This window comes from Balaenoptera acutorostrata, chromosome 1, assembly GCF_949987535.1.
Source record: "Balaenoptera acutorostrata chromosome 1, mBalAcu1.1, whole genome shotgun sequence".
NCBI classification, from domain to species: domain Eukaryota; kingdom Metazoa; phylum Chordata; class Mammalia; order Artiodactyla; family Balaenopteridae; genus Balaenoptera; species Balaenoptera acutorostrata.
Genome location: NC_080064.1, coordinates 120517222 through 120541245, shown reverse-complemented (window position 1 = coordinate 120541245; position 24024 = coordinate 120517222). Strand labels below are relative to the sequence as shown.

The 24024-nt window shown below is 39.3% G+C and overlaps 1 protein-coding gene across 1 annotated transcript; it reads left to right on the top strand.

Annotated features, from left to right (window-relative positions):
- The first annotated feature begins 9661 nt into the window (after positions 1–9661).
- Positions 9662–18059, top strand: CCDC190 (coiled-coil domain containing 190). The gene is made up of 4 exons (XM_007191065.3): positions 9662–9833; positions 11307–11505; positions 16607–16730; positions 17011–18059. The coding sequence occupies exons 2-4, from the start codon at positions 11310–11312 to the stop codon at positions 17588–17590; spliced, it is 900 nt and encodes a 299-aa protein (XP_007191127.3). The 5' UTR covers positions 9662–9833; positions 11307–11309; the 3' UTR covers positions 17591–18059.
- Positions 18060–24024: the final 5965 nt, after the last annotated feature.

The following is a 24024-nucleotide window of genomic DNA, read 5'->3' as shown; positions in this document are numbered from 1 at the left end:
GCCTCTTTTCTAACAGTGTCCATAGAAGGGGAGGGATTTTTAATTTCTCTGTAAGAATGTATGCATGCATGTGCATGTGTTTGGTTTCAAATACAACCTAAAAAATTTCATGTTAACATATTCCAATATCTGGATGACCACCTTGTAAGTACTGCCACGTGACTTTAGAGGTTGCTTTTGCATTTATAACGTTTGTACTGATTAGTGCTTATTTGATGGTAGCCTGTCACGTATTAAAGGGCATTCAATAACTCAGAGCTGCCTGTCCCTGTGTAGGAGTATCTGTGGCAGAGATTACTGGCTGTCTCCTAATATACGTTTCTCCTTCTTTCAAAGTAACGAAACCCCGAAGAGTTAAATGAGCGCATAGATGTCCAGGAAAAACAAAAAACCACTACATTGCCCAGTTTCCCTTGAAGCTAGCTGTGGCCTTGTGAATAAGTTCAAGTCAATGAATTATAAGCAGAAGTGTCTTGTGGCAGCTTCTAGAAACCTTCCTTAAGAGCAAGGTGATTTCCTATATATGTCCATGAAGCTGAATTTGCCGTTGTGTTTTTCAAATATCCCATGTCCTTACTGATTCTTAACTGATTTTCTTAATTACTGATATAGGCAAATTAACATTTTCCACTGTGATTTTGGATGTATTTTTTTATAGTTATTTCAATTTTCACCTTTTATATTTCAAGTGCATGGTTCGGGGAGAAATTTAAAATATTTGGATCATCTCAGTAACATTTAATTGAGAAATTTCACATGATTTCACTGTTTCCATTTGCATTTATATTTATAACCATTTTGGTGTCAAGTAGCACTCCTTTTTAAAATTTATTTATTTATTTATTTATTTTTGGCTGTGTTGGGTCTTCGTTTCTGTGCAAGGGCTTTCTCTGGTTTCGGCGAGCGGGGGCCACTCTTCATCGCGGTGCGCGGGCCTCTCACTGTCGCGGCCTCTCTTGTTGCGGAGCACAGGCTCAGTAGTTGTGGCTCACGGGCCTAGTTGCTCCGCGGCATGTGGGATCTTCCCAGACCAGGGCTCGAACCCGTGTTCCCTGCATTGGCAGGCAGATTCTCAACCACTGCGCCACCAGGCAAGCCCAACACACCTTTTTTAAAAAATTCAATCTGACAATTCTAAACTTTTAACTAGAGAATTTAGTCATTTGTATACATAATTACTGATGTATTTGGACTTCCATCTTATTTTGTACTTTATGATTTCTCCATCTTTCTCACTCCCTTTTCAGATTCATTATTTTTTTGCCATTTCAATTCTTATCCTCTGCTAGTTAGTAAATCCTACCCTCTTATTTAATCCTTTTAGTAGTTACCCCAGAAATGATAACATGAATCTTAATTTATGGAAGTATAATGTTAATTAATGTCTTTACCCTTCTCTTGGGCAATAAAAGAAACTTAGAACACTTACGTGTTCTATTCCTTTGAAGACACTGTGCTTTATTACTGTGCATGAAACATTTTATTTTCCAGATCCCAGTTTTATACAGCCAGCATTCATTTAGATGTACCCACTTATTTACTACTTTCTTTGCTCTTCGTTCCTTCTTGCACCTCAGTCCTACATCTAAGAACCTTTCTTTCTGCCTTAAGTACACTCTTTCGAATTTTATTTAGTGGAGAACAAACTCTACTTTTTGCTTATTTGTCTGAAAATGTCTTTATTTACCTGTGTGTAGAATTTGAGGTTGACACATTTTCTTTCAGGGTATTGAAGATATTCCACTGTTTTCTGTTTTTTATTATTTCTGCTTAAAAGTCAGCTAAAAGTGTAATTGTCACACTTTTGAATATAAGTTTTCCCTTCAATCTGACTGCCTCCAAAAATTTTTTTAACTTCTTATTATGGAGAATTTAAAGCATGTTCAAAGTTAGAAAGAATCATCTAATAAACCCTCTTGTGTTCATATCCCAGCTTCAACAATTATCAACATTTTGCCACTTTTGTGTCATCCATTCCCACATACGTGGACTCTTATACACCTGTTTTAGTATTTTATTTTATTTTTCGCAGGAGTATTTTAGAGCTGATACAAAAATACTATATTATGTCTTTTCATCTGTAAACACCTCACTATGTATCTCTCTCTCTAACTGATAAGAACTTTATTAACATAAGCACTAAGGCACCAACCCAACCAGTGAATTTTTTTTTGGAAAGATTTTTTTTTTTTTTTTGATGTGGACCATTTTTAAAGTCTTTATTGAATTTGTTACAATATTGCTTCTGTTTTCTTATGTTTTTTGGTTTTTTGACCACAAGGCACGTGGGATCTTAGCTCCCTGACCAGGAATCAAACCCACACCCCCTACATTGGAAGGTGAAGTCTTAACCACTGGACCGCCAGGGAAGTCCCACAACCAGTGAATTTAACAACTTGATATCTTCTAATATCTATCCTCTGTGCAAATTTCCACTTGTCCCAAAGGTGCTTTTCGTAGCTGGTTTGTGGGAATCAGGATCTAGACAAGCCCACACATTGCTTTGGTTGTTACTTCTGTTAAGACTATTTTATTACAAGAGGCCCTGCCTTGATTTTCTTTTTCCCTTGCTATTGATTTATCAAAGAAACCAGATAATTCTCTAGAAAGATCCACTTTCTCAAGAATTGACAGTCAGACCTAGAGGTTTGATTAGATTCAGGTTAAAAATATTTTGGGCAAGTATACTTCTTCAGTGTATTAATGATGAATAAAATGTTTGGTTTTCCTCCCTTCAGTGACTGTAAGATTGATCGATAGGTTCAGGTGGTGACAGCTGCAGCCTCCATTGTGAAATTTCCCTCAACCTTCCACCTAAGGTTTTAATAGCACTGAGGACTGTTGCCTAGATCCACAATTGCATTAGAGGTTGAAAAATGATGATTTCCCTACTTCTATACTTCCTTCTGCCTCTATTAGCTGCAAGTCTTATAAAAGTCTTTCCCTCATCTACTCTTTAATCACCCTGAAAATATTGTTTATACAGGAAAGACAGGATAGATGCTTGATTCTTTCCCTTGGTTAATTTTTAGCATAATGAGTTGTTGCTTAAGCCACCTCCAAAAACAGTTGGCCCATGAAGACTTTTCATAATAATTCTTGTGCCTTTTTTAAAAATTCAGCATTACTGAGATACAATTTACATCCAATAAAATTCACCCATATTGACTATACAGTTAGAAGAGTTTGAACAAATGAAACCATTCATGTAAACATAACCATGATCAAGATATAGGACATCTCCAGGACCCCAAAAAACTTTTCTCCTCTCCTTTAAAGTCAGTTCATGTTCCTCACCCCAGTCCCAATCAAGCGCTGATCTGCTTTCTATCACTTTAAATTTATCTTTTTTAGAATTTCCTATAAATGAAATCATACAGATTTAGTCTTTTGTATGGGTATCTTCCTCTTAGCATAATGCTTTTGAGATTAATCCATGTTGTTTCACGTATCAGCAGTTCTTTATAGGGTGGAGTAGTTTTCGATCATATGAATTGTACCACATTTTATTCATTGATCCACAGTTTTATTGGACATTTCATCCCTGAAATGTAGATCAGTACTTAGCCAAAGGAACCCCTCTGCAGATCTTTGGAGCCCATTCCCCCCTCCCTGTCTCTTTCTATGTGTGTATTTACCTCTTATCTGGTACTCTGTTCTGCAAATTCCAGCCACCTCCACCTTCTAGAACTCCATTCTCCATATGGTCAACCCAAAGAGACAGATGGGCTCTGTTTTGATTCTGCCTTCCTGCACCACAGCCTGAAAACTGCTTCCAGGTACTAATTAGGGGCAATCATAGAGCTCACCTTTTATGTTTCTTATCTCAAAGGGATCGCAAACCTGCATTGCCTGTTTTTCAATGTCTGAAAAGAAATGTTTTTAAAATATATTTTGTTTAGTGTTCTAGTTTTTTGAGGCAGGAGGGCAACTCCCATAGAAGTCAATCCTTCATGGTGGAAGCAGAAGTCTCCTGCATCTTTTTGACAAGACAAAATTAGAGGGTTTTTTCCCCAATCAACCTTCTGAAGTATAATTTATATACTTTAAAATTCACAGTTTAAGTCTATAGTTTGTTCGTTTTGACAACTGTATGCAACATGTAATCACCACCTCTATCTCCCGCCGGAAGTTTCCTCAATCCTTTTTGCAATCAGGCTTCATTCACATCTCTCAGTCTGGGCACCTACTTATCCGATTACTGTCAATATAGATTAATTGCATCTGTTCTAATATTTCAATTATATGGAATCACTTTTTGTTTTGTGTCTGGCTTCTTTCACCAGAATAATGTCTATAAGATTCATTCATGCCATTGCATGTGTCAGTGTTTTGTTCTTTTTATTGCTGAGTAGTATTCAATTGTATGGATGAACTATAGTTTGCTTATCAATTCATTTGTTGATGGTCATTTGGAGAGTATTCAGTTTGGGACTATTATGAATAAAGCTGCTATGAACATTCCTATACAAGCCTTTTTATGGGTTTCATGTTTTCTCTTCTCTTCTATCTAGAAATGGAATTAGTCATATGTAAGTATATGTTGAATTTTATAAAAAATTTCCAAACCCTTTTCCAAAGTGATTGCACCACTTTACATTTCTAACAGTAATGGTGAAAGTTCCAATTGCTCCACATTATCACCAACACCAGGAGTGGTTTTGCCACTCCTTTTAATTTAATTTATGCCAGTGAGTAGAAAGGGATATCTTGTTGTGGTTTTCATTTGGGATTCCTGATGACTACATTAAGCATATATTCATTTGCTAATGGGCCATTTGTATATTCTTTTGGATTGTGTATTCTAGTTTTCTGCCCTTTTTTTGAACAGGGTTGTTTGTGCCCTTACTAAGTTCTAAATGTCATTTAGATAGTATGGATACAGGTTCTTTGTCAGTTATATGTGTTGTCAATATATTCTCACAGACTTTTGCTTGGAATCCCAAATCTGGGTATTTATTCAAAAGAATTGAAATCAGGATCCCAAAATGATATCAGCACTCCCATGTTCACTGCAGCAGTATTCGCAGAGGGTAGGTCTCATGTTAAATGTTCTTACCATAACAAAATTAAAAATTTAACTTTTTAAAAACAGTTTCACTCATTACTGATTCCATTTTCAATCTGGATACATTTTTCTTTTTTTATTTTGTATTATTGCCCTTGCTAGACCTCTGGTGCAATGTTGAACAGGAATGATGAAAGCAGACATCCTTGCCTTGTCCCTCATCTTATGGGAAAGAATTCAGTCTTTCACCATTAAGCATGATGTTACCTTTCAGCTTTTCATAGATATACTTTATGAGATTGAGGAAGTTCCCTTCTAGTCCTGAGTTGCTGAGAGATTTTATCAAGAATGGATTTTGGATTTTATTATATCCTTTTCTTAAACCTATTAAGCTAATCATGTACTTTTCTTTTTCAGTCTGTTAATATGATGACCCACATTGATATATGCTCCATGTTCTTGGATTGGAAGAATCAATATTGTCAAAACAACTACACTACCCAAGGCAATCTACAGATTCAGTGCAATCCCTATCAAATTACCAATGGCATTTTTCACAGAACTAGAACAGAAATTTAAAGGTTTATTGATCTTCTCAAAGAGTCAGCTTTTGATTTCATTGATTTTCTCTATTGTTTTTCTGTTTTTAATTTCATTGTTTTATGTTCTTTTCTTTATTATTTCATTGCTTCTGCTACTTTGGGTTTAATTTTCTTTTCTTTTTCTAATCTTATAAAGCATAAACTTAGCTAATTGATCTGAGATCTTTCTTCTTTAGAATATAGGCATTTTTGTGCTGTAAATTTCCTTCTAAGTACTGCTTTAGTTCATCTCACAATTTTTCATCTGTTGTGTCATAATTCATTCATTTCAAAATATTCTAATTTTCTGTTTGATTTAATTTTTTAATCTATGGGTTATTGATTTATTTTATTAAAGTGTAATTGATTTAAAATATTGTGTTAGTTTCAGGTGTACAGCAAAGTGATTCAGTGAAATATATTTTTTCAGATTATTTTCCATTGTAGGTTATTACAAGATATTGAATATAGTTCCCTGTGTTATACAGTAAATCCTTACTGCTTATCTATTTTATGTATGGGCAGGTGGGGCCAGGAAGGCTCTCAGTGTTCTCCACCCAGTTCTCTGGGAGGCCCTACAGGGCAGGTCCCCACCAGTGGAGCAGATCCAGCCAGATTCCATACACACAGGTCAGCACTGTGGCTGATCTATGGGTTATTTAGAAGTACATTATTTGATTTCCAAGTATTAGGAGTATTTTCCAAATATCTTTCTATTTCATTTCATTGTGGTCAGAGAATACACTTTGTTATTTCAATACTTTTATTAAACTTGTTTTATGGCCCAGAATATGGTCTATCTTGATAAATGTTCCTTGTGCACTGGAAGACAATGAGTATTCTGTGGTTGCCAGGTGGAATATTCTATAAATGTCAATTTGGACAAGTTGGTTGATAGTGTTGTTTGTTTCCTTTATCCTTACTAATTTTATTTATATAAATTCTACAAATTACTGAGAAATAAGTGTTGAAATCACTGACTATGATTGTAGGCATATAGATTTTTCCACACAGTCCCATCAGTTTTGTGTCATGTATTTGGGAGCTCTGTCATTAGAAGCAAAAACATTATGGATTTTTATGTTCCCTTGATGAATATTAGTCCCTACATCACTGAGAAATGACTCTCTTGATCAATGTTAATATTCTTGGTTCTGAAGATTAATATTTATTTATTATTATTTATCAGTATAGCCATCCCTAATTTCTTTTAATTAGTGTTAGCATGGTATATCTTTTTCTATCCTTCTATTCTTCACCTATTTGTGTCTTTACACTGAAAATTTGTTTTGTTTTGGTTTGGGTTGTTTTCAGCATTATATACTGTGGTCTTGTTCTTTTATTTGATCTGGCAATCTGTGCCTTTTAATCAGGTGTTAAAACCATTTATATATATTGTGATTCTTAATAATGTTAAGTTTATTTCTATTGTTTTGTTATCTATTTCATTTTTATCTAAACTCTTCCATATTTTCTCTTTCCTCTTTTTCTGTCTTATTTTAGATTCAGTGTTTCTTATGATTTCATTTTATCATAATTTGTTGACTAATTAGTTATTCTTTGATATATTATTTTAGAGGTTGCTTTAGAGTTTAGAGTATACAGCTATGACTTATTACAGTCTACCTTCAAGTGATTATATACTGTTGCACATATAGTATAAGAACCTTATAACAGTATACTTCCATTTCTTCCCATCTGGACTTTGTACAATTTGTACTGTTGTTGTCATTCCTAGCTGCCTTGGCCTTTCTGGACTTCTGCCTCTGTCTTCTCAGGGAATCATTGCTTGGCTGTTCCTTCCCTATGATATGGCCTGGAAACTCTTTCCAGGCAGTAAGCTGGGAGAATAATAGAGCTCCCCTGGTTTGTTTCTACTCTCGCAGGGAACACCATCCTATCTGCCTCATGACCAATGTTAAAAATAAACCACATTATTTCATAAATTTTGTCTGATTTTTTTATTGTTTCATATGGAAGGGTAAATCTACTCCCTGTTACTCCATCTTTGCTAGAAACTGGGGCTAATCTTTATTGAATACCTACTATGTACCAAACATTTTATATTCATTCTTTCACTAAATTCTATCAGAATCACTCTGATGAAGATACTATTAAGCCTTTTCATAGATGAGGAGACTAGGGGATATGACAGAATTAATGAATAAAGTCATACATCCTACTAAATGATGGAATAATTTTTGATCTCAGATGTGTTTGACCACAAAAGGACAGTACTTCCATATAAAACAGAGAGAAAAGTATATGAATGTGAATAAATTACATCCATTCTGTAAAATTCATTTTAATCATAATCATTTTAATGAGCAGTTTAAACTTCTTTTTCCCTAGTGATGATAGCAGGGACATGATATAGGAATTAGAGCTTTATATTTCATCAAATCACTATCTTTTTAATTTTTTTTCTTGTCCCTTAATGATTTCATGGACAGATTCTACACATTTCTGGCCACTTTTGTTGTAAAAAAAGTCCAGACCACTTTGACGTTCCAATCTTAAATAAAGTTTAAACCCTTTCCTCAGTGGACTCCCAGGTACTTGGAGAAGGGGAACTATATAGTTCTTATATAACTAATACTTTCGTGGTGCTGTGGCATTACTGGTCTTTCCCTGATCAGTCATTGTCCATGTGCTCCTGTTGTGCTCTGCTCTTAAGATGTGTTGTTTTCATGAGAAAGTTCACCTTCAATCAGATCCCTTCTATCACTACTCCCTCTGGCCCTGCCTGTGGTTCTATGCCTGCTCTGAGTGAAGTATTACCTTATTTGACCTAGAGTCTTCCAAGGGCAATGCCATGGTTTCTGCCCCCTTATATAACCCCTGTGCTCCTTCACATGGAGCCAGGAAACTGCTAAGTTCCTCTTTGGCACACTCGAAGGGCTAACGGGAACTAAGATGGGTTTGGCCACCATTCCTTTCCCAGGCTCACACACTAAGGCTCGTTCTTGCCCTTCAACCTTGAATTATTTCTGCAAGCCTGCCCTCCTCAGCTCTCTCTCAAGATAACATGGAGTAATCAAGATTTTCTAAGAAATCCCTCACTATGATCAGCTCTGGTGGCAACAAAGGGTTGGAGTGGGGGCTGATCTGTGGTTCTGTAGTTCATCAAGTCTCCAGCTGGGGAGTGAGGTGTAAGTCTTTCCTTGTGTAGGCACCCCATTCTCTATGATGATTTTCCTGGAACCCCATTCCAGTCATTTAAATTCTGGAGGTGAGAGAATTACCTCATGAGAAAGGATGGGAAAGATATTACCTCCCACTGAGAGAATAATGGATTTTGCTCTCCCTCTCCCCAGTAATCTCCTTATAACAGCTTATTTGCTAGGTGATGATTACGGGTAATAGAGTCTGTTTAGCTGCCTGTCAGTAACCTCTGGGGGAATTAATAGGCCCCAGTATTGGCAGTTCTTTTTAGACTGTGGCACATTAATGTCTCTTGTTTTCAGAGGAAGCCCTTAGGCAGCAATAAAAATCTCACTTAATGTCTTGTTCCATAACCAATAGTTCAACTGGCCTTCTACAGCAGAGTCCAATATATGATCACAAAAGACGATTTAAATTTCACTTTGCCTGTTTCTGTTGTGACAACTTTGAAAATCTTAACTAAGCACTGAAGTACACAAGACATGGATAGAAGCCTGGGGAAAGTCAGTACAGTGTGCAATAATACAAAATAAACAAATTACTCTCCTGCACAAAATGTGTAAAATCTGACAAAAAAAAAAAAGAGTACCTTCTTTTGGAACCTGATCTGGTTTTCAAGAACTAGGACTGGGTGTTGTGAGGGGAATGGGGAGTAGTATGGCAAAAGAGGGAAAAGAGAGAAGTGGGTGGGGAAAGAGAGGGATAGAGAGAGACTGAGAACACAGTAAGACACTCCTTGCTTTCATTCTTTGCTCCCATGGACACAGCTGAGAAGGCGCACTGTGGGCCCCTTGAGGGGAGGGCTGGAGGCTGGCAGCCTCCCTTAACTCACAGAGCTATTTAAAGCTCTGGGATTGGTGCCCACACCCAGGGAGTTAGCATTCCTGATGGGGGAGGTGGCATGGAAGAGAGCTTTCAAGTGTATTCAACCTTCTCCCCCTCAGCCCTCTCCAAAAGTCCCTCTATCTCCCACCTCCCCAACACTAAACTCTTAAAACTTACTGAAGAAAAACAAGCACATTAATCCAGGCTCAACCTGGCATAGCAAAAGAAGCAGGCAGCATTCTCAGGATTTGTAGGTAAGTGCTACTCACCATGTTCTTTAATAAAAGTTTAGTCTACGCTTTAGACTCAAAGCAAGCTATCTTAAAATTTCTTTCCTGTGTCCTGACCTTATCCTCCCTTTTAATGCTAAGCTTTTTCCTGTGTTATTATCACCAAAGCTTTATGAATAGCAATCCATTTATATCCCGGGCACATATTGCGCTCTTAGCTCTGCATATCGTGAGGGACACAAAGAGGAGGAAAGATGTGTCCCTGCCTGTTAGTGCAACAGAATTCAGAGGAGGAAGGTGGGCGAGGGTGGGAAGAGGAACCACGTTCCAATCCAAGTGGTTTCACCAGAGCTGCCCAGACTACTTGTTCTGTACTATTTTGTGACCAACAGATCCCACTCTTCCCACTCTTTGAAATATTGATTGTTCAGATTTAGCATGCACCATTAGACTCCAGCATCGTAAATCTGAAAGTTCCTTGAGAGCAGGAGCTGTGTCTCGTTCACCACTACCCTCAGCCCTCAGCATAGCACCTGCCACGTGGTAGGACTGCAGGCTGCATGGAGCCTCACGTTCATGAATTAATGAACTGAAGGGACTCCAGAATGGCTCTGTCCTAAGCCCCCAAATCCTCTCCAGGTCCCTGAGCAGGTTTTTGGGGAAACTTTAAAGAACAGTAGAAGAGGATTATCTCACAGGGCAAATAATGCCTTATATATGTAAAGTGTTTTTTTAATTTTTGCCCCAAAAGTTATTCATGTAGTTTTCACTTGATCTTTATAGCAACCTGATTGAGGATTTTGTAGGGAGCCTATCGTCTATTTTATTGGCAAGGAGACTGAGGCTCAGAGGAATGACTTTGTCCTCAATACTTCTGTGTCACTCTGGAAAATCCTGTTACTATAGGGCTGATAAATGGAATATTGCCCGCCATATCAGTAAACAAAAGATGCCACAGTCATCAGAGATTGCAGACACAGCCGATGGTGAGCTGGTGAGCCCTGAGGATACTGGCCCCAGATAAGCTGGGGTGTATATCAAAAGAATGATTTCAGTGAGCCCAGACTCTTGCTTCTTCCCATACATAGAAAAACGTTAAGTTCCTTAACTTGAGATATCTAGGTTTCTTTTATTAGCAGTAATCTTTTGTTCCTACTACCTGACCTTTGTTGCAAACTTCTATATATCCTAGCTCCCCCATCACCTCCTCAGAGCAGTTTTCTCAGGGTTATTTGAGATGATGCCTCCCAGGTTTGAAGTCCTAAAAATTCCTGCCAAATAAAACATAATTCTCAACTTTTAGGTTGTGAATAATTTTTTAGTCAGTAGGGCAAAGTTTTCTAATAGTGTGACTTCATCTGACTAGGCAGCTGTGGATTCAGAAAAACACAGGATTCAAACACTGATCTTCCAGTTAAAAGCCAGGGGTCAGGTTCCCCATTTTGCTTTATCAGGTCTGTCATGGTGCCTGGGAGAATCTTGTTCTATTGTCTCTAGACCATGAAGAGGATGGAGAGGTACCTGGTCAGGGGACCACTACAGAAGCACTTTGATTTGGAGAGGAAGAATGCCAAGCAGGCTGAAGCCAGACTCAGCCAAAGACTGCAGAGACTAGAGGATATCTGCCTATACCATGTGAAGCTGCTGACCAGGGAGCAGAGAGAGCTCCAGAAAGAACTGCAGAGGTTGCAGCAAGGTAAGCCTCCCAGGATGGGGAGAGGCAGAGCAGGGCAGCAAGCCATCAGCTGGCTAAGGCAAGAGTAACATCCCCTACCTCATGACGAGGGCCCTTTCAGAGGTCTGGACACCAAGAAAGTGAGAACTTCTGAACTCAACTTGGATTTTAGGCTGCCCACCCATCCATGTCCCTCTCTCCCTCAATTACACAGCTCCCTGGAGCAGCCCACGTGCAAACCTTCTTGAGCTAACACTTCTCAGGCTCCCAGTCTTTCAAATGAGCTCTCTCTGGCTTAAAGCCTTAATGTTCTACTTTCTTATATCTGGGTTGATTTGGTTTCACTTCTTTTCTATGCCTGGTCAACAAGCATTCATTGAGTAACTATTAATGTGCAAGTCATCTTATGAAAAGGAAGTAAAAAAAAAAATTTTCCCTGGGATTGGCGACCAGAGAGAATTGTGTAACGATGACTGATCTCTGATAGGGCTGAGCAAGGAGCATTTGGCTCTTTTCAACACTCACCAATATGAGAGTCAGGCCCTTCCTTTCTTCTGCAGAAAATGAATTTCTCAACTACCCTCCTTGTACTCCAAAGTGTATTCACATGAGAGCTTACAGATTTTGCTTAGATTAGAAAATTTTGCACAAGCAATTGTTGTGTATTGGTACTGTGATTTCTTTGTCTTCTTAAGCCAAAGGGCAAATATTTCTGTCATTTACCCAAAGAGGCCTCTTTACTCAGAAGCTGTGAGCTCATATTCTTTGTAATAATTCCCTCCCATAAAACCTTCTGTTGCCAAAGAATAATCCTTTCCAAATGTACACATCACTTAGAAGACTATCTAATGAACATAGACTATATAGTTAAGTAGTTATAACAAGAATAATGCTACTAACTTCATACACTCGTTTCTAGTTAGTAGCTACTGATTATCACAGAAGGAAGGGCTACACAATGATGTCCAGAATCTCAGACCTTCCAAAGCTGTCTACACCATCCAGTAAAAAAAGAAGGAAATAAAACTGCCTGCTCAGTGATTCCATCTTCGTCCATTAAACCACGGTGGCTAAGAATACAGACTCTGGACCCAGATTGCCAGGGCTGAAATCCTGGCTCTATCACTTACCAGCTGTGAGGCCTTGGGCAGCTTACTGGACCTGTCTCTGCCTCAGTTTTCTCCAAAGTAGAATGTAAATGATGTTTCCTACCTCATAAAGTCATTTGAGGATGCAGTGAGCACTTGAAACAGTACCTAAACGCAAAATAAGTGCTATATAAGTGTTTGCTCTTATCAATCAATCAGTAAAAGGTTGTTACAGGATTAAAACTCTTCTACTGTTTTGTTGAAAGTTGCCATAGTTATACAGTTTATAGAAACTAGTTCTATTTTCCCCATAATAAAATAACCATATGTTAATATTCAGCATAGAATGGGTCTATCTCAGCTCTTCAAAACTACAGTCCCTTCTTACTTAAGGCAGGTGCAAGAGCCCTGAAAATGATGTAGCATGTTCAAGAGGAAAGCCAAGTATCACAATTGAATGTAAAATCATTTAGGTCTCCACAGCTAATAGGTGGACACAAGACCCTAAAGTAATGTCCAAGCGTCTGGCCTAAGAATTATTTCTAGCCTCCAGCTTTGGGTTTTAAAGAGGAGAAACTGAGCAAATAATTGAACTTCTCTGCTTTCAACTTCCTTGTCTGTAATAAATGGTTAAACCAAACTAGAATGAGAGCTCACAGAATGGAAAAGAATCTTAGAAGCCATTTGGTTGAATCCCACTTCAGTTCTCAAAAAGGATGCTGAAGACCAGATACCTACTCTCAATGGGGTGTTCAAAAGACCAGGTCCAAGGGAGGTGGCTGTCCTTGATGACTAGAGAGCTTGCGTCAGGGACAGGTGGTATAAAAAGAGTCTGGACAAGGAGGCAGCAAACTTTGATTCAAGGGCCTGTCTCTATGTCCTTTAGAAAGTCACATCCTCTCTGAGCCTCAGACTTCTTGACAGTAAAACTAGGGAAGAAAGAAGGAAACAATATGAATTGTCAGTATTTATCAGGCACTGTACTAGGCAATATAGTCCCATGATTCACTTAATGAAATTGTTAATGAGATTCAACTACAGGGTACATGCCAGTTGGTGGATTTTTTTTTAATTAATTAATTTATTTATTTATTATTTTTGGCTGTGTTGGGTCTTCGTTTCTGTGCGAGGGCCCCCTCCAGTTGTGGCAAGCGGGGGCCACTCCTCATCGCAGTGCGCGGGCCTCTCACCGTCGCGGCCCCTCCCGTTGCGGAGCACAGACTCCAGACGCGCAGGCTCAGCAACTGTGGCTCACGGGCCCAGTCGCTCCGCGGCATGCGGGATCCTCCCAGACCAGGGCTCGAACCCGTGTCCCCTGCACTGGCAGGCAGACTCCCAACCACTGCGCCACCAGGGAAGCCCTAGTTGGTGGATTTTTAAAAAAAATAAATTTATTTATTTTATTTTTGGCTACGTTGGGATTTCGTTGCTGCAAGTGGGCTTTCTCTAGTTGCGGCGAGTGGGGGCTACTCTTCGTTGTGGAGCACAGGTTCTAGGTTCACAGGCTTCAGTAGTTGTGGCTTGCAGGTTCTAGAGCACAGGCTCGGTAGTTGTGGCGCACGGGCTTAGTTGCTCCGCGGCATGTGGGATCTTCCCGGACCAGGGCTCGAACCCGTGTCCCCTGCATTGGCAGGCGGATTCTTAACCACTGTGTCACCAGGTGGATTGTTTAAAATGCATATTCCCAGTCTTCATCTGTAGAGATTTGGATCAGTAAGTTAGGAATTAGGCTCAAAATCCACATTTTTAACTGAGCTGACACTAAGGCAGATTATTCTGGGATGGGTGTTTTGTGGGCCAGACTTTACAAAACCCTATTACAGCATCTCAGATAGACACAGGAATGCAAATATGAAAAAACATGGTCTGTGCCCTTGAGATGCTCACATTTAAATTGGAAGGTATCCATGCTTGTAAGAAATTATGGCAGAAAATACTAATTGCTAAATTAGAGTTGTTTACAAAGTAGAACAAGAGCATGGAAAGTTTCCTATGTCTATCAAAGGGGCTTAGGTGAGATGTCCCAAAAGAGCCAGTGTATGAGCAGAATCTTAGAAGAGGAAGAGAATGAAGATGGGTGGGGTAGGGGGGTGGGCAGTTTGTCACGAGGACACGTGGCAAGGCCACTCCTGGCAGTAGCAACAGTATGTACAAAGACGCATGCATGAGAATGATTTGCTACAGGTTGCTCAACCTGCAGGGGTGTAAGGGGTGACGAGAAGGTGTAGGTGAAATGTTTACTGACAAAGCAGTGTAGGCAGTGTCTCCAATCATGAATAGCTTCATAGGTCTTGCAAAAGAGTTTAAATCTCACCCTACAGGGTGTGGGAGTAGGGAGATTACATGTCCACGTGTGAGAAGGGTTACTAAGCTGTAATGTTTAAGGTAGACCAGATAGGAGAATTCCAGAGAGTAGGCCAGGGTTTAAAGGCCTAAACTAGGGCATTGGCCAGGTGAAAAAAAATAAGTATCTTAAGATATTTAGAAAGTGAAATTACATCTTTTTTTTTAACATCTTTATTGGAGTATAATTGCTTTACAATGGTGTGTTAGTTTCTGTTTATAACAAAGTGAATCAGCTGTACATATACATATATCCCCATATCTCCTCCCTCTTGCATCTCCCTCCCACCCTCCCTATCCCACCCCTCTAGGTGGACACAAAGCACGGAGCTGATCTCCCTGTGCTATGCAGCTGCTTCCCACGAAATTGCATCTTAAGTGGACCAGCATTTCGAGATATTTAAATGGGGAATTGTCAGAGCTTTATGATTAATTATATGTCCAAGATAAAGAAAACCAGAGTCAAGAGTATACTTTGTGCCAGGCACAAAGTAGGCACTCAAACATCCTTGTTAAATTGGATAACTGGATGGACACACACACACACACACACACACACACACACACACACACTCAAGAAGACAACAGAAGAAGAGTGACCCCAAAAGGACTATCTCTTGCCTTGACTACCTCACCAAGAAGTTATTTGATGAAAGAATATTAGGAGTTTAATGTAAATTCTAGGCCCTTTATCTGGTCATAAGTCCTCTGCCTGGTGCTTACTAACCCGTGTAGATTTAGGGAACTCACTCCCATTAGAGCAAACTAGTGCAAGACTTTTAATTCTAAGTGACCAACTCATGAGATGTCTTAAAAACAAACTGGGTCCTCTACAGCAACTATGACTACAAGATGCTGAAACATTAACTCAAAGAGCGAAAAACCCACTTACTCATGGCCAGCAGTTGCAGCTCTTGGCTCAGGTGGGTAGGAGGTCACATAATTGAGGTGAATGAAACAATAGGGCACCAGCTCTGTGTATCACTCATACTCAGTCATTTTGTTTTGAAAACACCATGCTTGCCAAATAAAACATTCAGACAAAACCTCCATGGGCCAAGTCAGTTTAAACCTCTGACCTTGGTCTTTCTAAATCTTCTTTCACATATTTGAGGTAAACCTTGGGGAACTGTTTTAGGTTTTTCTGTTTCCATTCATCATGCCAGCTCAGTCTACTGTGTAATGTGATCCAGTGGTATTCATATACTCTTTCTCTGCCCAGAGAACTAGTTTCAATCATTCTTTTCCTTCTTCTCTTACTGTATTAGTTTTTTAGGGCTACCCTAACAAAGCACCACAAACTGGGTGGCTTAAGCAACAGAAGTGTATTCTCACAGTTCTGGAGGCTTGAAGTCCAAAATCAAGAGTCAGTTCCTTCTGAAGGCTGGGAAAGAAGGATCTGTTCCAGGCCACCCTCTTTGGCTTGTAGATGGCCATCTTCTTCCTGTGTCTCTTCCCATCACCTTCCCTCTATCTGAGTCTCTGTGGCCAAATTTCTCTTTATTATAAGGACACCAGTCATATTGGACTAGGGCTCACCCTAATGACCTCATCTTAACTTGATTATCTCTATAAAGGCCCTGTCTCCAAATACGGTCACATTCTGAAGTACTGGGGATTAGGACGTCTACATATGACATTTGGGGAGGATACAATTCAACCCATAACACCTATTAATTAACTCAAAACAGATATCATCAAGAAAAAGTTCTCCTCTTACTTTGAGAATGGAAGTCAGAAGACACCAGAAGATGTTCTTATGTTCTCATCACAGGGAAGACAGAAGCACAGGGTTCTACAGGCTAATAAATTTAGGTAAGAAAATACTTACTAAACTCATGGATATGGCTTCTTCCCAACTGACCTCTTTAAATCGTCCTCTCCCTGAGAAAGTGCTGCCTTTTTCTTCTTAAGGAAAGAGCCATTTCTCCACGTTGTTACCACCCATTCTCGCCCTTCACCCTCTTCTCACCCACTTTATTACCTCACCTAATACCACACTGAAAGGGGCCATGGTCTAATAACTTGAAAATGCTAAATATGAGTCTCTTCATCGGTTTTCAGAGATCTTTCTTCTTTTTACCTCCTTTCCCAGAGCACTGACAACAAATATGATCCAAGAAATATACAAAACCAAGTCCCAGATGCCTCCTTTCCATCACATTGGTCCCAAGGACCCCATGAAAAGCAAAAGGCAGTCGCTATCTCAAAATAACAGAACTTCCCACTTTATAGAAGAGAAGCCGCAAGCCCAAGAGAAATATTCTATAAACCCACTGAAGGGCAAAGACTCCAACAAGGGCATTTCTATTCTATGTCAAGATCAAGACGTCTCCACTCACACCATAGACCAAGGCCCCAGTTCCAGCCCAGCTGGTGGTAGCAGAATGGCACACGGCGATGAGACCAGATCAAATGATGCCAACATAAGGCCAGACCACGCCACTGGGAAACAAATTCCCCTGAATCCCATGGAATGTGGAGGGAACCTCAAAGGCGAGCCCAAAACATCAACCTACTTAGAGTTGTTTGCAAAGGCCAGAAATGCTCACTACCTCCGGCACCGGGTCCCCCCTGAGTCTGAGAGATTGCTTAGCATTGGGGAGATCTTTGGGCACAAGGAATCCTCACAACCCAGAGCAGAAAAGGGGTGTGAATACAGGGTGACCATCTAAGTTACTTCCTCTCTAACCATCTAACATATCCTCACAATAACATATGCTATAATCACTAAATAGAAGTGTTTCTCAAGCAACTGTAGTAAGCAATATAAATATATATATGCAATACATATATATGTGTATATATATATACTTTTTTCTTAAAACCTAGTTTTTTGTCTTTTTATGCGAATATAATCTTTCACTGAAAGAGCAATGTTAGCATGAAAAATGAAGGGGGAAATGAATCTTCCGAAACCATTTTAAGCAATGTACACATGTTGCTAATATCATCAAAATTATGAATCTACATTGATGTCTAGAGTTTTCCTGAAAGGTAAAATATTAAGGATCCTGCTTACATTTGCCACCCTTTTCTTATAGGAGATTCTCATGGTGCCACCTGCTGGCAAAATGGCATGGCTCTTCTGTTTGTTTTAGTTTCACATATAAAGGTAAGAATAGAAACTCAATTGAAAACATGTACATAATATGGTCTATAAATAAAAACTTCTCTCCCACCACAGCTCTGTGCTCTTTTTTGAAGCCCTTTCCTTTCTTCTTTTATTTCCAGATAGCTCCAGTTTGGTTTTCTCATTCCCACTTTCTTTTTTTAAACATCTTTATTGGAGTATAATTGCTTTACAATGGCGTGTTCGTTTCTGCTTTATAACAAAGTGAATCAGCTATACATATACATATATCCCCATATCTCCTCCCTCTTGCGTCTCCCTCCCACCCTCCCTCATTCCCACTTTCAAACTGCTCTTATCAAACTGTTTGGATCCTAAAAAAAGAATAATGAACAGTTTATAAGAAATGTGTCCACTCTGACATTTTCTTCCAAGAAGCAAAGCAGTGGGGGAAAGCAGGCCAGAGGCAACAAAATTGATGGATGAATACCTAATTTATTTACACCAGCCATGACTGTGCTGGCAGGAATAGGAACACCCAGGGTGGAGAAACTCCTTTGCAAATTTCCAAGTCCTTTATTGTGTGCTCTTTCTCCTTGTCTATCTCCATTACAATCACTCCTCAAGGATGAATTCTCAAAATGATTCACCCCACTTCTAAATGGGTCTTTTCTCTGTGCTGGCCATAACTTCAGGACAGGGTCATTGCCAAGGCAACAAGGACCTGGCCTCATCCTAGCCCTCTCCTCCACTTGATTAATTGCCTTGTTCCAAGTACACCTCAGTCTCATGAACTTGAGAAATAAGCATTCTGCACGTTCCTTCTTGTTATCCTGCTTGTATCTTCATATAGCTGATGGACCCAGATCTGCCTGTACCTCTAACTCCAAAATTTTATACATTCTGTTTCAAATGACATTTCATGAATTGCAACAAAATTGTGCGTTTACAAATCTTCTAACTCCATAGATTTTATTCTTATCATTTAGTCTAATACATTTCCTTCTTCAATATGATGGATACAATACTTTTATTGATACAACTCAACTCACAACCAGAGGGAAAGCTGCTGCATGGAACCTTGCATGTCCTAACCCATAAAATTCTATAGAACAGTTTAAATCCTTAATCTTCACAAGCCACACTGAGCTCCAGGATAGCTCTCACCCAATCAGCTTAAAGTCATTCATTCATACCAGAGGTCTCACCTGGGGATAGATGTGCTCCCCAAAAGACATTTGATAATGTCCAGAGACATGTTTGGTTGTCACAACCCAGGTGAGGGGGGTAAAAGATCCTGACCTAGAGAGAGTAGCACTGACATATATACACTACCAAATGTAAAATAGATAGCTAGTGGGAAGCAGCTGCATAGCACAGGGATATCAGCTTGGTGCTGTGTGACCACCTAGAGGAGTGGGATAAGGAGGGTGGAAGGGAGACACAAGAGGGAGGGGATATGGGGATATATGTATACGTATAGCTGATTCACTTTGTTATACAGCAGAAACTAACACAACATTGTAAAGCAATTATCCTCCAATAAAGACGTACAAAAAAAAAAGAGAGAGAGAGATAAAAAAAATAAAGACCCTGACCTATAGACCATTGCATTAAACTTTGCAAAACCCTCTAAGGTAGGAAAATCAGTGAGATAATTTCTCCCATTTTATAGGAAAAAAAAAAAATGAGGCTCACAATAAGTAAAATGACTTTCTCTATACCAGAATGTGAATGAGGAACAAAGGCCAGAATACTGCTTTCCTGTACTATCCTTCTCTCTCAATGAGAAGGGGGGACAACACAATGTCCAATGGCTTATGCCCTCCTTTTCAGCTATGAAATATTTTCAACCCTATAAATAAAAATCTTTAACAATAAAAATTAGAAAGAAATGGTAAAAAGGAAAACTTCATACTTTGATTTTGGGGGAACGTGACTTTTTTTTTTTACATTCATTCATTTATTCAGAGATGTATTGAGGAGAGACAATGTCTTCTCCATTTACTCCTCCATGAAGAAAAGCAGGTTTTCACCTTGTTACCTGAACCTATCCAATGGGGAGGGAATTCACTTTTCACCTGGATGCAGAGGCATCTGGGAACTCTCAGAGGTGATGACAGCCTCTCACCCAGAGTCCCAAAATTCTGAAGACAACTGAGGGGGACCCTGAAGTTTCCCACAGTCCCCAGTGTGGGGTAAGATTGGGTAAGTTGCTACCAGTAACACTGGAGGGACCAGCCCTTCTGAGGGTGAAACAGCCCTGAAGGCAAAGCCCAGGGCATCATACTTGGGGGAAGAGTTTCGCCTCCACACCAAAAGCACTAGGGCAGTTGAAGCCTAGATCCAGTCCAAACAGAAGTCAACAGCCCCATGTCACCAACGACAGCCAGCATAGCAAGGAACCACTGCCCAAAAGAGGGAAGCCCAAGAGGTGTGAACTGTTGCCTGAGCCACTGCCTTCCCTCACCCCATCTGCATCCCTGGGGCATTGAGGGCAGAAGGAGTGAGACAGAGGAGCCTGAGGCAAGCTGAAATAGAACAGGAGCTCCCTGGGGTGGGGAAGATGGACTCTATACCAAACAAGGGTCATAAATAATACTACCTAAATGTGGCTGAAAAAATATCAACAAGAAATAAAACTTTTAAAACAGAAATGACTGGAAGTTATTGGATCAGATTGAGATAGTATTAAACAAAATTATACCTCACCAAGCTGAGATTTCTCAATCTAATCTATGTGGAGAGGCACTGTGCTAAGAAACATTAACTACAGTCACACCTCAGAGATATTTCAGTTTGGTTCCAGACCACCACAATAAGTCAAATATCAAAATAAAGTGAGTCGGGACTTCCCTGGCAGTCCAGTGATTAAGGCTATGTGCTTCCAATGCAGGGGGTGTGAGTTCAATCCCTGGTCTGGGAACCAAGACCCCACATGTTGCATGGCGTGGCCAAAATATTTTTTTAAAAAAAAGGTTTAAAATAAAAGGACAAAGTGAGTCACATGAACTTTTTGGTTTCCCAGTGCATATAAAAGTTACATTTACAGTGTATTGTAGTCTATTAAGTGTACAACAGCATTATGTCTAAATAAACAATGTTCTAATTTCATTCTTTTATGTGGAGCTGTCCAGTTTTCCCAGCACCACTTATTGAGGAGGCTGTCTTTCCTCCACTGTATATTTTTGCCTCCTTTATCAAAGATAAGGTGACCATATGTGCGTGGGTTTATCTTTGGGCTTTCTCTCCTGTTCCATTGATCTATCTTTCTATTTTTGTTCCAGTACCATACTGTCTTGATTACTGTAGCTTTGTGGTGTAGTCTGAAGTCAGGGAGCCTGATTCCTCCAGTTCCATTTTTCTTTCTCAAGATTGCTTTGGCTATTTGGGGTCTTTTGTGTTTCCATACAAATTGTGAAATTTTTTGCTCTAGTTCTGTGAAAAATGCCATTGGTAGTTTGATAGGGATTGCATTGAACCTGTACATTGCTTTGGGTAGTACAGTCATTTTCACAATGTTGATTCTTCTAATCCAAGAACATGGCATATCTCTCCTTCTGTTTGTATCATCTTTAATTTCTTTCATCAGTGTCTTATAGTTTTCTGCATATAGGTCTGTTACATAGGCAGAACACTCTATGACATAGATCACAGCAAGATCCTTTTTGACCCACCTCCTAGAGAAATGGAAATAAAAACAAAAATAAACAAATGGGACCTAATGAAACTTAAAAGCCTTTGCACAGCAAAGGAAACCATAAACAAGACAAAAAGACAGCCCTCAGAATGGGAGAAACTATTTGCAAATGAAGCAACTGACAAAGGATTAACCTCCAAAATATACAAGCAGCTCATGGAGCTCAATATAAAAAAAACAAACAACCCAATCCAAAAATGGGTAGAAGACTTAAATAGACATTTCTCCAAAGAAGATATACAGATTGCCAACAAACACATGAAAGAATGCTCAACATTACTAATCATTAGAGAAATGCAAATCAAAACTACAATGAGGTATCACCTCACACCAGTCAGAATGGTCATCATCAAAAGGTCTACAAACAATGAATGCTGGAGAGGGTGTGGAGAAAAGGGAACCCTCTTGCACTGTTGGTGGGAATGGAAATTGATACTGCCACTATAGAGAACAGTATGGAGGTTCCTTAACAAACTAAAAATAGAACTACCATACGACCCAGCAATCCCACTCCTGGGTATATACCCTGAGAAAACTATAATTCAAAAAGAGGCATGTACCACAGTGTTCATTGCAGCTCTATTTACAATAGCCAGGACATGGAAGCAAACTAAGTGTCCATTGACAGATGAATGGATAAAGATGTGGCACATATATACAATGGAATATTACTCAGCCATAAAAAGAAACAAAATTGAGTTATTTGTAGTGAGGTGTATGGACCTAGAGTCTGTCATACAGCGTGAGAAGTAAGTCAGAAAGAGAAAAACAAATACCGCATGCTAACACATATCTATGGAATCTAAAAAAAAAAAAAAAAGGTTCTGATGAACCTAGGAGCAGGACAGGAATAAAGACGCAGACATAGAGAATGGACTTGAAGGCATGGGTAGGGGGAAGGGTAGCTGGGACAAAGTGAGAGAGTAGCATTGACATTTATGCACTACCAAATGTAAAATAGATAGCTAGTGGGAAGCAGCTGCATAGCACAGGGAGATCAGCTCGGTGCTTTGTCACCACCTAGAGGGGTGGGATAGGGAGGGTGGGAGGGAGACGCAAGAGGGAGGGGATATGGGGATATATGTATACATATAGCTGATTCATTTTGTTATACAGCAGAAACTCGCACAACATTGTAAAGCAACTATACTCCAATAAATATATATATATATATATATATACTTGAAGCAAATAAAAGAAATATTAACCTTCAAAAGAAACAATGTACATAACTTAATTTAAAAATACTTTATTGCTAAAAAACAGTCAAGGCTATTGTAATAGTAACATCAAAGATCACTGATAACAGATCACCGTAACAAATATAATAATAATGAAAAAGTCTGAAATATTACGAGAATTGCCAACATGTGACACAGAGATAGGAAGTAAACAAATGAACCCATAGACTTGCTCAACGCAGAGTTGCCACAAACTTTCAATTTGTAAAGATGCAATATCTGCAAAGCACAATAAAGTGAAACAGTAAAATGATGTATATCTGTACAAGGAATACAAGTATTCATCATATGGTTCTCACCTCAAATGTGGCTTGAGATATGGCCCCCTCGAGATTTATAGGAGGAAAGATTTTACCTAATTAGATGTAATATGAACTATACCCCAATATTCCCAACTTCCCACCACTTGTTGTTGTTCATGTGTTGCTGCTGTGTCCTAAGAGTAGGCATCAATCAATTAGAAACTATAAATGAAATGTAATGTAATTAATTCAATTAGTTTGAACTGCTCATGCTTAATTCCATTAAAGATGTACCATGAAACTGGTAATAAAGAAACCTTCCCAGTGAAAGAAAAACACATAACAAATATACACAAAGACTCCAAACACACTTAACACATGTTGCTTGGAATCAAAACCAATACCAGGGGCTTCCCTGGTGGTGCAGCGGTTAAGAATCCACCTGCCAATGCAGGGGACACGAGTTCAAGCCCTGGTCTGGGAAGATCCCACATGCCGCAGAGCAGTTAAGCCCGTGTGCCACAACTACTGAGCCTGCACTCTAGAGTCTGCAAGCCACAGCTCCTGAGCCCACGTGCCACAACTACTGAAGCCCGCATGCCTAGAGCCCGTGCTCCACAACAAGAGAAGCCACAACAATGAGAAGCCCGCACACTGCAACTAGAGAAAGCTTGCGCACCGAAGACCCAACACAGCCTTAAATTAATTAATTAATTAATTAATTTTAAAAACCAATACCAGCATGAACTCTCTTAGCTCAAAATTATTATTAATAAAATATTATTTCAAAAGTGTGTGATAAAGAGAAAATGTATGCAAGCTATATAAAGAGATATTTAGTTATGCAATTCAC